General features: G+C 40.8%; 1 protein-coding gene across 8 annotated transcripts in view; it reads right to left on the bottom strand.

Annotated features, from left to right (window-relative positions):
- map7d3 (MAP7 domain containing 3) overlaps positions 1-12,693 on the bottom strand; it is a 30,809-nt gene that overhangs the window by 16,263 nt on the left and 1,853 nt on the right. For 6 of the 8 annotated variants that reach the window (XM_080035764.1, XM_080035765.1, XM_080035766.1 and 3 more), the window contains exons 2-7: positions 4,880-4,987; positions 4,469-4,549; positions 2,507-2,670; positions 2,231-2,342; positions 1,393-1,476; positions 621-725 (exon numbers count right to left, since the gene is read on the bottom strand). In XM_080035764.1, coding sequence (XP_079891890.1) covers positions 621-725; positions 1,393-1,476; positions 2,231-2,342; positions 2,507-2,670; positions 4,469-4,549; positions 4,880-4,987 — 654 coding nt within the window. The remainder of the gene's footprint in view (positions 1-620; positions 726-1,392; positions 1,477-2,230; positions 2,343-2,506; positions 2,671-4,468; positions 4,550-4,879; positions 4,988-12,693) is intronic. The other 2 variants (XM_080035767.1, XM_080035771.1) reach the window with 1 other exon arrangement.

The raw sequence follows: 12,693 nt of genomic DNA, 5'->3' as shown, positions 1-12,693 counted from the left end.
GTTGATCATTTTATTCTGCATAAATCAAATGCATTGCTTTTGAATCAAAATATACTGAGGGTGTATATGTGTGTGAATATGGTGACTGGCTGTTATACCACTACATTAACAAATCAAAATGTAGTGTTTCCCCAACTGATTCAGAGAAAGTGCTTCATGGAGGTGAAAAAGTGAATGGATGTAGCAGAATGAGATAAGATAACTTATAAGATGAGATGGAACTTTATTCATCTCGAAGGAAATCCTTTTTGAGAATTGGGAGGCCATGCTAAATTATCATTAGCTGGAACCAATGACAGAGAACCCAATACTTTTACCAGCTTGTCTGTGCTCCGGTGAGCCTGTGTTTAAAACCTGGGTCACAGAAGAGCATAAGTGTCAGAGTTCAATTAAGGCGTAAGAGGAAAACAAAGCACAGTACAGTACATACATAATGTACAGAATGCCGATTGCTGGATTTCAGTACGTCACCCATTAAAACACACTGATAAAAAGCTGTCGGGATCATAATGCGATGGTTAAGATGCAACACATGAACACACTGAGGATAGGAGGGAGAGAAGGAAGGAGGGAGAGAGGGAAGAAGCAAATGAGGAAGTGAGGGGTGGGTGGCGACTTACGTTTGTCAGGAGATTTAAGGGTGGCAGAGGAGGAGGATAGGCGTTTGCTGATGCCAGCCTCAGATGGCTGTTTCAGATTCATGGTGGATGTGGAACGCTTGTCAACTAAGAGGGAGGAGGAAAGACAGACAAGGGAGGCGGGGTTTACACTACAGGCTGGCCAATGGGGAAGGGCCGTTGGGTGCACACAAGGGAATACAAGGTTCTGAAAAATCCTAAACAACCCTAAATAATAATAACGCATTGAAAAAAAAACACATGATATACAGTATAGATAATATACAGTATGGATTTGCAGGCAAATCTCATGTCGAACACGACGATGGATATTTTCTAACAAACCATAACACAGTTGTTGTGGTTTTAGAGCCAGGCTTGGTGGTTAGTAAACAGATGAGTATGTTTGACAAACCCCACAGAGAAGATCATCAATAACACTGCATGGTCCACGCCAGAGAATACAGAGGTTATTAATCCTGTTTCTTGTGCTGGGCTTCCATGCCACCATGTGCCCATCTGACCTGGAAGTGCTAGAGTGAGTGAAAAACCTAAAAAGCTACACTTCCAGCAATTAGCCCAGCACAAATGCACATTCAGAACACAGGCCCCATACAACAAACGGTTAGTGAAAATGTGCCAGTTAGACCACAGGTGGGGGGGTTGGAGGTGGTGGGAGGGAGGGAGGCGTAGTGAGTAAACAAGCTATCTGGAGTGGCAGTGCCGGTCCATGCTGTGTTGCTACATTGGAGAGCAAATGATCAACAAACAAAACCTTGTCGACTTGTTGGTGGCTTTTCTGGCGAGGCGAGGGAGACAACTATTGTTACTGGAGGCGAGGCGCTGGCATCTGAGTCTCCTGTGGGAAAAGACAGCTCTCAGACAGGAGCGGTAAAACACAAGATGCTGAGGCACACCCTTCATACAGGGAAAGAGAGAGAGAGAGAGAGAGAGAGAGAGAGAGAGAGAGAGGAGCTGATACTTGGCTGATAACCACCAGCCATTGCTTGGCATCCAGTTCCTAAAGCATGGAAAACATATACAAATGTTGGCACAAACACGGGAAGATAGTCACGGGTTGGTACTCCGACAATATAATCAAAACAGAATTTAAAAATTAAAAATTTGTTTCAAAGTTACGAACATAAAATTCTAATACAGATTTCTACAGAACATTGCGATCTATTGTTGTTGGAGTGTGACAGACGTATAAGTTTGCATGAACTAAACTAGGTTAGCAGGATTGCTGATAGCTACTTGAGATTAAGGTTAGCCATATTTTAAAGCTCTCCACTTTTACACTTTTATGAAGTTGGCAAACTTCTAAATATTGTGGTTTTGCGAAAAATTATTGACAGCTCAACTAGGTGCTGACGAGGCTAAGTTAATACAGCTGCCCCTGAATATGAGTTGAGAAGTAACTCTCTATGCATCAGCTACTAGGCATAACCGCCAACTTTGCTGAAACATGATCACACTGTCACCTACACTTTCCGGTCATGTTTTGGAGCTTTTCGGTGCATCTTAACTGGCTCTTTTGGTTACTTGGTATGTGGAGGATGAAAGTCAAAAAGAAAAGGGTGAACTTTTCATGCAAACAAAAGGGCCTCTACCTGTCCGTCCATCCGAGTCTGTGGAGAGTCCTCCCCAGGACCACCTCTTCTGCCTCTGCTCCACCCGCTGACTACGCTCCAGTGTCCGTCGCATCACAGCCTCGTAGTGCTCCTACAGCAGAACGGTGGCCGGGGAGGAGAAAAAAATGTGAGTCATTTACGGAAGAGCAACATTCACCCCCTAAACCAGAAGCGGAGAGGACAATTCAAATTCAAATCAACTTAGAAGCAAGCATTGGTCTGAGGCTCCCGACAACTCATTTGTGCTGCGGCTACCTTTTCCTCTTCCTGTTTCAACTTCCTCTTCTCCTCCACAGCCAGTCGTTTCTGCTCCTCCTTTCTCCGCTGCTCCTCCACCTTTTTGTAACGCTCCTCCATCTGACGCTCCACCTGCACCTTGGCCTTGCGCTCACGCTCCATGATCTGAGACTCTCTCAAAGCTGACCACACACACACACACGTGAAAAAATTTGAATATCGTGCAAAAGTTCATGTATTTCCGTAATTCAACTTAAAAGTTGAAACTAATATATTATCTAGACTCATTACATGCAAAGTGAGATATCTCAAGCCTTTATTTGATATAATTTTGATAATTATGGTTTACAGCTTCTGAAAACCCCAAATTCAAAATCTCAGAAAATTTTAATATTACATGAAATCAATAAAAAAGGGATTTTAAATACAGAAATGTCAGCCCTCTATAAGCTATAATCATACATATGTACTCAGTACTTGGTTTGGGCCCCTTTTGCATGAATTCCTGCCTCAATGCGGCCTGGCATTGATGCTATCAAAATCATCACTGACTGTTGAAACTTGACAGTGGTCTTCAAGCAACTTTTTTTATTATTATTATTCTTCCGGACAATTACACACAATACACAATTTTCTCTTTGCATATTCATACATATTACTTTGTGTTATTATCCGAAGGGTGGCAGGAGAAGCCAAAGGCTTAGCAGGTCCCGCCCCCACTGCCATAAGATTCAGATACACAGATACACAGCTACTGATACAGTTAAAACATTTTTTATTTTAATTTTTTAAGAAGATGCATTCCAATACACAGACAATTTTAGGTAAAACTTGGATGTGGCCTTCCTCTAGACTGTGGGACCTTGATTTCCAAATGAAATGCAAAATTTCAGTGATGATTTGAGGTATCATGTCATCTGCTGGTGTTGGTCCACTGTGTTATCAAGTCAACACAGCCATCTACCAGAAGATTTTAGAGCACTCTATGCTTCTGTCTGCTGACAAGCTTTAGGGAGATGACAATTTACTTTTCCAGCAAGACTTGGCACCTGTCCAAAGTGCCAGAAACCACTAGTAACTGGTTAGCTGACAATGGTATTATGGCCAGACAACTTTTTTTGACCTTGAGTATTTTCAAGAGGCAGATGAGACACACCAGACCCAACAATACAGACGAGCTGAAGGCCACTATCACATCAACCAGGGCTTCCATAACACCTCAGCAGTGCCACAGATTGATCGTCACCATGCCATGCTGCATTAATGCAATAATAAATGCAAAATAAGATCTCAGACCAAGTATATAGTAGATTAATTAAAATATTTATCAAAGGTGCAACATTTCTGTATTATAAATATATTTTTTTACTGCCCTTGGAATGGAATATTCTAATATTTTGAGAGGCTGGATTTGAGCTGTAAGCCGGAATCCTGAAAAGTTAATAAAAAAAAATGCCTGAAATATATCACTATAGGTCTAATACATCTATAATATATGGTACTTTCACTTTTAGAATTAAATTAGATAAAAAAACAGCTTTTCCATCATCATCATCATCATCAACAGCTTTTCCATCATCATCATCATCATCATCATCATCATCATCATCAATGATATTATAATAATATGAGTTTCACCTGTACATGAACGGTGAAGGTGTGCAATAAGAAAGTCACTTATTAGTATGTTGTTTTCTAAAGTGCTTTCAAGTAAAAACTCCTATTCACTATATTAATAAAGATATATAGAGAACAGGAAGGACTTTTGAATATATCTATATAAAGGCCTGGATTGATTGTCCACCGTATTAATGAGAAATTACTTAAATAAGATTTCTTCTAATGAGAAAAATTCTTGATACCAAAATTTCCCATTTGAACAAGAAAATATATAATATTCTGTCATCTCTGCATTTAACATGGTACATTTCTGGCTTTGGCTAAAATAATTTCATTTAGAAACGGGGATCGTCCTCTTACCCTGTTGTCTGTCTGCCTCTTCTCGCCTCTCTTTGGCCACTCGCAGTCGGTCGTCTATTCTAAGTGCGCCACCGTCAATGACTGCAAACACATGCATGCGTATATGTGGCTAAAAGGTAAAACATGCGCGGCAATGCATATTCAGATGACAAAAGGATAGATGACAATGCAGCATAGTGTTACAAAGGCTTTGCATCAGGCGGGCAGATGTGTGCATGCGACTGTTATTAATGAGCTTTGTCTGTTACAATAATAAGATGTTGCCTGACGATTACACGCCACTGGCAGGGGCAGTGGAAGTGGATTGGGTTTCACCTAATGGTTGAGATCATGGAAGACAACATAGGGATGACGGTGCAGTCATTGTGAGCACCAATCAGCTTCTGTGTCAAGGTGTGTGGTGTCATATACCTGGCTTACAGCCCTGAGGTTTAGCTGGTGGTGGTGTGTTGGATGGAGGACCTGGACTATTTCCTGCAAGGCTGCGCCGCTCCTCGCCTTGTGCCTGTGCCTGGGCAGCTGTAGGTAAGAAAACACACCTAGAGTCACACCAGGTTGTGTCTGACAAAGCAGCAAGCATATCAAATAATATCCAAGGAAACCTTGGGTACTTCAAACCAATCAAGTTTCGATCAGTCGTTTTTCTCTGTGTTTTGTTTTCTACTTATAGGAATGCTCCTTCTAGAGAGATCCAGTGGATTTGAAGCTGTATAGAACAATCCAGCTATTCAGCCATCTCACATAACCCCTCCGCTCATGGTCAGCCCTGTAGCCAGCCATACAGTGCCTGTTCTGTGACCAACTCTGAGAGATGGGCTACTGTGAGAAATATGTCTGGAGTCAAACCCCTTGTAAGCTTCCTGGTCTACAGCCACAAGTGGTGTGCCACATTTTAAAAACTTTTTTTTCTAATATTCATACATAAAAAAAATATTAGAATCCTTATAGGGCAAATTTCTAAATGTAAAACCAACTTGGGGGTAGGGGGTTGGAAATATGCTTATACATCAACTTTCCCACCAGGATCACCACTGGGTAAACACACCACTTTCTTAAGGCTTAACTATTCAAAAGGAATATTGTTAGAAGATACAAGGGAAGGAAGGAAGGAAGGAAGGAACCAGTGAGGACATGATCAAGCTTTACGAGTCGTAGTATCAGCCTTTTCTCCTGTCTCTTTCCTCCTGTCTGTATTCAGCATTACAGAACTGCTGACTGAGAGGCTAAACCATGGTCAGTCATGTGATATTCACATTATTGATGAACACTTCTGACTGAAAGTTTCACTGTCTCCATCCCAAAATAAAACTCTATTTTTGCCATAAGCATCAAAACTTACTAACTAAACTTTATTGCACAAATACTGTTCTTATCAAAATTACATCTATACTTGTGCAGGGTTCGACATAACGTATAGCCCGATGGCCCGGGGCCAGTAAAATCATATGCAGGGCAAGTTGATTGGCCAGTCACTGTCCCGCCCGGGCCAGTGACTGGCCAATCACAGTTCAGTATCTTTTTGTAGACTACATCATGGTTCATTGAAATGCGCGTTGAGAGTCGTAATGAAAGCAGTGTTTATTTAAGACTCAATATAATAAACCTAATATAAAATATATTTTTTAATGAAAGGCCAGTGGACAACCGATGCGTGGGCGTTTTGACAGGCGGAGCAAACAAGCGGGTGCACTCTCGCTCCGTTGGCAGAGCTGCCTACCGTCCGCCTGCGAGTCGACAAATTAATCGACTTGCTTTGCCCCCTTTCTTTCTTCCCACAGCAGAGGTTGAGGTGCAGAAAATGATAAGCGCTTTTCCTTTATCTGCTGCCGTAATGTTACAGTATTTGCATCCAAGCCCCAATGGTAATACAAATGAGAGGCGTTATTTAAACGCTGTGAATGCGTCTCCGGTGATTGTGTCAGTTGAAGACAGAGACGAACGGAGGGACTCCGCTCACTGTACAGTTCCTATAGTCGCGCAGTTTGGCACTGTGTTTTCAGGCTCGAGACATTCAATCAGATCGCGGAAGTCTTTCCCATTGAAATCACTAATGGGGAGAATATCCCCGGTTATGATTTTAGCCACAAACCACAGTTCATCTGCGCGGCGGCTCACTCGCTGGCGAGATCTCACGGTGAAACGCTGCTGTGATCCGAAAGCATTGTGTGTTTCTAAGGTGATTTAACGTCATGGTCTTAGACAAGCGTTTAACTTATGCTGCATATTTTGCACTGCATTGTTTTTTATCAATAGTTTGAAAAAATGGTCCCACACCGGACTCTTATGTGAAGCTGACACTTCATGGAGAAGTGACACTCCTGCAGTGCGCTCACGACCAGACGTGAACTCACATACACGGTGAAATCTCCCATTAAAAAAACGGCATAACCCACTGATTTTCGGATTTCTATTCTATTTTTAAAGTCAATTTGAGCGCAAGTGGAAAACCGGTCATTCGGTCGACACATTCACATCCCTAATGCATATGGAGAAAGTAATACAAACAGCCTACCACACCACAAAGAATGATCAGACCTTCATCTCTTATTTTTTTTTATGTTTGAACATGACTTCTGCAGGTGAACTATTCATTAAACTGCCCAAATTCAAGAATACAAACAACCATCAAACTACTGGACTTTAAAATACTGGCCGACTCTTTCAACATACTTTCAGTTGTAGGCTTCTAATTCAATATGTTTGCCTGGTTTTATATTATGTGTATGAGCAATATCAACATTTCATATAATTAACTATAAGAAAAATAACCAAATCTAAAGGGAATATCTATACTGTTACAGTATAGATATTCCCTTTAGATCTGGTTATCTTTCTTTATTTTTCTAATACAGGTATTATAATTATTGACACTAAATTATGAAGAAAAAAATGTGTGTGCAGGGCCAGTGAAAATATACAAGGGGCCAGTAAAACTCGGATCCACTGGCCCAGCGGGCCAGTAGGAAAAAAAAGTTATGTTGAACCCTGCTTGTGTAACCCCGTCTTTTGATAGGTTTTAGTACAATAAATTGCTCTAAAAACCACGTGCTTTACGTCACCACTAACGTTTTAATAAAGTTCAAATGCATGGACTGTTTATAAAGGCCTGACATCTGAGTTGAGTGTGACCTGCTAATTGCATTCTTTAAATCTTCACAATTAGCCATTAATAATTATTACAACAAGTGATTAATTTCAGTCATAACTCATGTTTGCATGTCTACATCTCATGTGCCACCTCATAGTGAATTAATCGACATTACTAATCATCTGTGCAAAAAAGTGTGCCACCGTTGTATTAATCGAAACGTTACTTAAGAAATAATTTCAGCCCTAAGCAAAATTACTTATCATGAATGTGTTTATTGGACATCATCAAAGTAAGCTACACCCCTGGAGTGTTGTCTTTTGCATATGGAAATCGTTCATGCTTTGCCAACCACAGGCAGGGATCATGATTTCCCAGAGTATTATAGCATGGGGTGTAAATCCGATCTGTATGTGTTGACTCTACACTCGATTACCATGCTCTCTGGAAGACATAGAGGACAATGGGCCCATATGATAAAGCGACACGACACCTACACATTTACAGTATCTCACAAAAGTGAGTACACCCCTAACATTTCTGCAAATATTTCAATATATTATTTCATGAGACAACACTGAAGAAATTACACTTTGATACAATGTGAAGTAGTCATTTTAAAGCTTGTATAACAGTGTAAATGTGCTGTCTTCTTAAAATAACTCAACACACAGCCATTAATGTCTAAAGTGCTGGCAACAAAAGTGAGTAATACACCCCTAAGTGAAAATGTCCAAATTGGGCCCAAACTTTGGGCCCAATTTGGACATTTTCACTTTTACTGTGCTGCCCTGCAGGGGATCATGCTCGGCTTCAATATTTCACAGTACATCTTGGCATTCAATGAACTATAGCTCCCCAGTGCTGGCAGCACTCATGCAGCCCCAGACCATGACACTCCCACCACCATGCTTGACTGTAGGCAAGACACACTTGTCTCTGTACTCCTAACCTGGTTGCCACCACACACGCTTGACACCATCTGAACCAAATAAGTTTATCTTGGTCTCATCAGACCACAGAGATGGTTCTAGTGATCCATGTCCTTAGTCTGCTTGTCTTCAGCAAACTGTTTGCAGCTTTCTTGTGCATCATCTTTAGAAGAGGCCATGCAGACCAGTCTGATGCCGTATGGTCTGAGGCTGAGCACTGACAGGTTGACCCCCCCTTCAAGCCGTGCAGCAATGCTGGCAGCACTCATATGTCTATTTTCCAAAGCCAACCTCTGGATATGACGCTGAGCACATGCACTCAACCTTCATAAACTGGGCTGCTCTGGTGAACTCCATGCCCAAGAGGGTAAAGATAGTGCTGGAAAATAATAGTGGCCACACAAAATATTGACACTTTGGGCCCCATTTTCACTTAGGGGTGTACTCACTTTTGTTGCAACTTGCCAGTAGTTTAGACATTAATGGCTGTGTGTTGAGTTATTTTGAGGGGACAGTACTTTTACAATGTTATTTAAGCTGTACACTGACTACTTTACATTGTATCAACGAAGTAATTTATTCAGTGTTGTCCCATGAAAAGATATAATGAAATATTTGAAGAAGTGTGAGGGGTGTACTCACTTTTGTGAGATAATGTAACACTCCTCTCAGCTGACTACAAAAAAATGCTTTGATTGCTTCCCTGAATCAAGGGAAGATGAATACGATGAAAAGAAGAAACATACATACCAGGCTTCAATAATTACTACAATTACAGAAATTTGAAAGGAACAATTTTCCTGAATTAGCTAACACACCAGATATCAGAGCTGGACCGACTTAAGAGGGCTGACAGGATTAAGTAGTCATTCATGCGCTGATTATCTGTTTTCTGCAGCAGCATCAATGCTCTCCAGTCAACAATAGCTTATTAAGGCACAAAGGGTCAAAGTCTGCAGCTAATGCCAAAGTGGAAGTGTACAGATCACGTTAGCGCTCAGACTCCTGTCTACAATGATGGGTGGATACAATGCCCGTAAAATGTCTGTGATTTGACATCAAAGGCTTTTTTGATTACCAATCTTACCAATTACTTAATTCACTCAACAACTCTGTTCCATGGGCTGAACAAGGAAACTTGCATAAACTTATGGTGATGCACAGTTAGTTCTGTTTATATTTAGCATGGTACTGTTTATGAAAAATACTGAGTGTATTCACGGCAATAGCAGACAGTGTAGGTTTAAGTTATAATGTAGTTTGTAATTGGGACACATGAAAATTCTATCAAAATCTATCAATGAATGGTATGAATAAAATCACACCCAAGGTAAAAACATATTTATCTCTCCAGAAGGAAACGGAAACTTCCCCATTTCTCTCCACCTTCATAAGATACTGCCGAGCCCCCTGTGTAAAAGACTAACTGTTGCCAAGTGATACATCCAGCAGCTTCGGATGGATAAATGGAGTGCTGCTACTCAACCATTGCTTAGGCCTGGATAAGTGTCAACATTAAATTATTTATTTTCATGTGCAAGTGCAACCTATACTCGGGGGATTCAGGATGGAATATGAAGGTGCTGCCCATCAGCAGTAAATGAAATATGCCTGTAAACAATTTAGTTGATTGATATTTTAGTATGACCTTTTTCATGGAGACAATGGCTTTAGACTTCAGGCTAACTGAGTTTAACAAACTACATCCTCTATTCTTAAGCAGCCAGGTAAACAAAGGGGCTGAGTAGGTAACACCTGGCTGACACCATACACTCTTTTGATTGGCACAAGACTTATCATGCATAAAATAATCGTGGTGTTCAGCCGTTGTGATATCCAGTTGAATATGCCTCAATAAACAAGTGTTAAAATAAGACGGAGTCAGATACAGCGCCTTGGAAGTAAATAAACACTCAGTCTCCGGTGACACATACTTATGCGTTAATTTGAGGTTTTGTTTTACCGGCATATCTCAATGGAACCAGGCATGCTCTCTGCTCATAGAAATGAAAAGAGCCAACTAGTGGAGCTGTCTCTCATCACCCCATCACTACGGAGATTTGCACACGGCACACATCAACATCACTGCAGCTGCATCAACAGCCTCAGCTGAAAAGCGTCAATAGTTTGGAAGAACTCAATCAAAAGTAATTAACTAAATATACACAAGAAGACGATAAACTATTTTTCTATCAAGTGTAGTTAGCAGTTTTGGAGCAAATATTTAGAGTTGAAGATCCTGTCTGATCATGTCAAACTCCACTCAATCCGCACGTGTCATCAAAAAAAAACTCATCATCAAGTTGAAGTTGATCGAGCTTCATGTTTCTTTCCCATATCAGTCTGGCCATGATTCTTAATTCTCGCTGGGGAGGAGCTCTGCCCTTCCGTTAGTGGAAGGCAGCCCTGATTGGTTAATGTAGTTGTCAATCTAGTCTCCTGGTCCGGTCATTTTTTGGACGGGGCTCATCCCCAGAAACACATGATCAGGCTGGTCTCACCAGGCCAACAACATCCAGCAGCTGCCTGTAGGTAGTAAAAATACTGGAAAAACATTGAGTGAAGCACATACAAATTGATTGGATGAGGTCTAACCTTAAGGCTACTGAGTTATAATGGCAGCACTAGGGGGGCTGGTAATGACCTATCTTTGCAGACCAGACATAAACTACCAACAGGAAACAGGCCAGCCTGCATTTCATCATAGCACTGCTAGTCAAATGCTAACGCTGATCAAGTGCTAGTTCTCTAAATCCCTAGCAAGATCTTAAGACAAACAGTACTGAATCTCTGAGCAACAGTTGTTCTATAGTTGGGAAGCAACAAGTGCCTGCAGTGCCTAATGAATGGGTGGACAACCATTTGCCAATACTGAAAGCATCTAGGGACTTTTAACTCCAACCAAACACTACAACAGGTTTATTCACTGACCAAAACCACTTAGGCCAGCTATTTGTTTGTTAATGTTGTTCATTTTGTCCAAAATCACTGTGTGTTGTACTGTATTGGCTTGAGATTTCAGGGGCTCAGAAAACACTGCTGCTGATGCACGCTCACCCACGTGCACACACACAGGCAAGCACATACACACTAGATCTTCTCAGGGATTACTCCAGACCTTGTCATGCAAAGGTAAGCCTTGGCTATTTGCAGTACAAGCAGGATAATGATGACACATGTCAATTTCCCTTGGGATTCTCCTATCGGTGGACCACATTCTCTTATGGAGGTCAACATTGAAATGATCTAAGATTAATAATTATCAATCATATTTAATACTATTTTTGTATAAATATATTCCTATTAGGGATGGGCATGATGATGAATCGATCATTGATCGTTAAGAATGTTGTTGATCACGTGACATTTTTAACAAACTAATAGACGTTGTGTTGAGTAGCGAGATTCCCAAAGCAAAGCAATTCATTTCACTGTGGATACTAACTTTAGGAGCAGGAGAAAAGCGAACAGCATCAGCTGCCGTACATGATGTCAAACATCAACATGATGAGGTCGAAGTGAAGTTTGTCATCGGACAGTTTTAGAACCAAAAAATTATTGAGTTCATAAACACTGCAAATCGGTGTATAAGAACAATATAACAACGACCCAAATGATGTACCGTTGCTTGTTACTCCTTATTCTAAGTTCACACAATCATAGCTTTTATTGTTGCTGCTGTCTATACCTTGACAACTACGACACATTATATCAAACCATGACAGACACTGACACAAAACGCTTGTCCCAATGTTACATATTGGTTAACTATGCGCCCCCTGAGACAAGAGACACAGCCTATCAAAAACTAAATGGGATTGTATCCTCAACCCGCCCAACCCAACGTTTCTAGGAAAGGCTGTCAAGGCACGTGTGCAAGTCCATGAAGCTGCGTTGCATACAATAATATTTTGATGTGAAATTAAAGAACAAAAAAAGTGCAAAAATAAACTATTATCAAACTAATGCCTTATCATGAACACAACTATTCTCATGATACACTGACCTTAGTTTTTACAGCCTATACAAATTCACATGTTTTGCTATTCAAATTTTTGGTGTGCGATAGTACGTCAAAGATCATTTTAAAAGGTTAAATAAAATAAAATAGGGATGGGCTTTTTTTTTTGCTAAAGAGCAAATCTAAGTGGAAAGATCTGAGAACGTACAATCTGAAATTGAGGCTGGTCCATTTCCTCTGGTTA

This window comes from Ammodytes marinus (genome assembly GCF_949987685.1).
Source record: "Ammodytes marinus genome assembly, chromosome: 10".
Taxonomy (NCBI): domain Eukaryota; kingdom Metazoa; phylum Chordata; class Actinopteri; order Uranoscopiformes; family Ammodytidae; genus Ammodytes; species Ammodytes marinus.
This window is presented reverse-complemented; position numbering and strand designations above follow the sequence as displayed.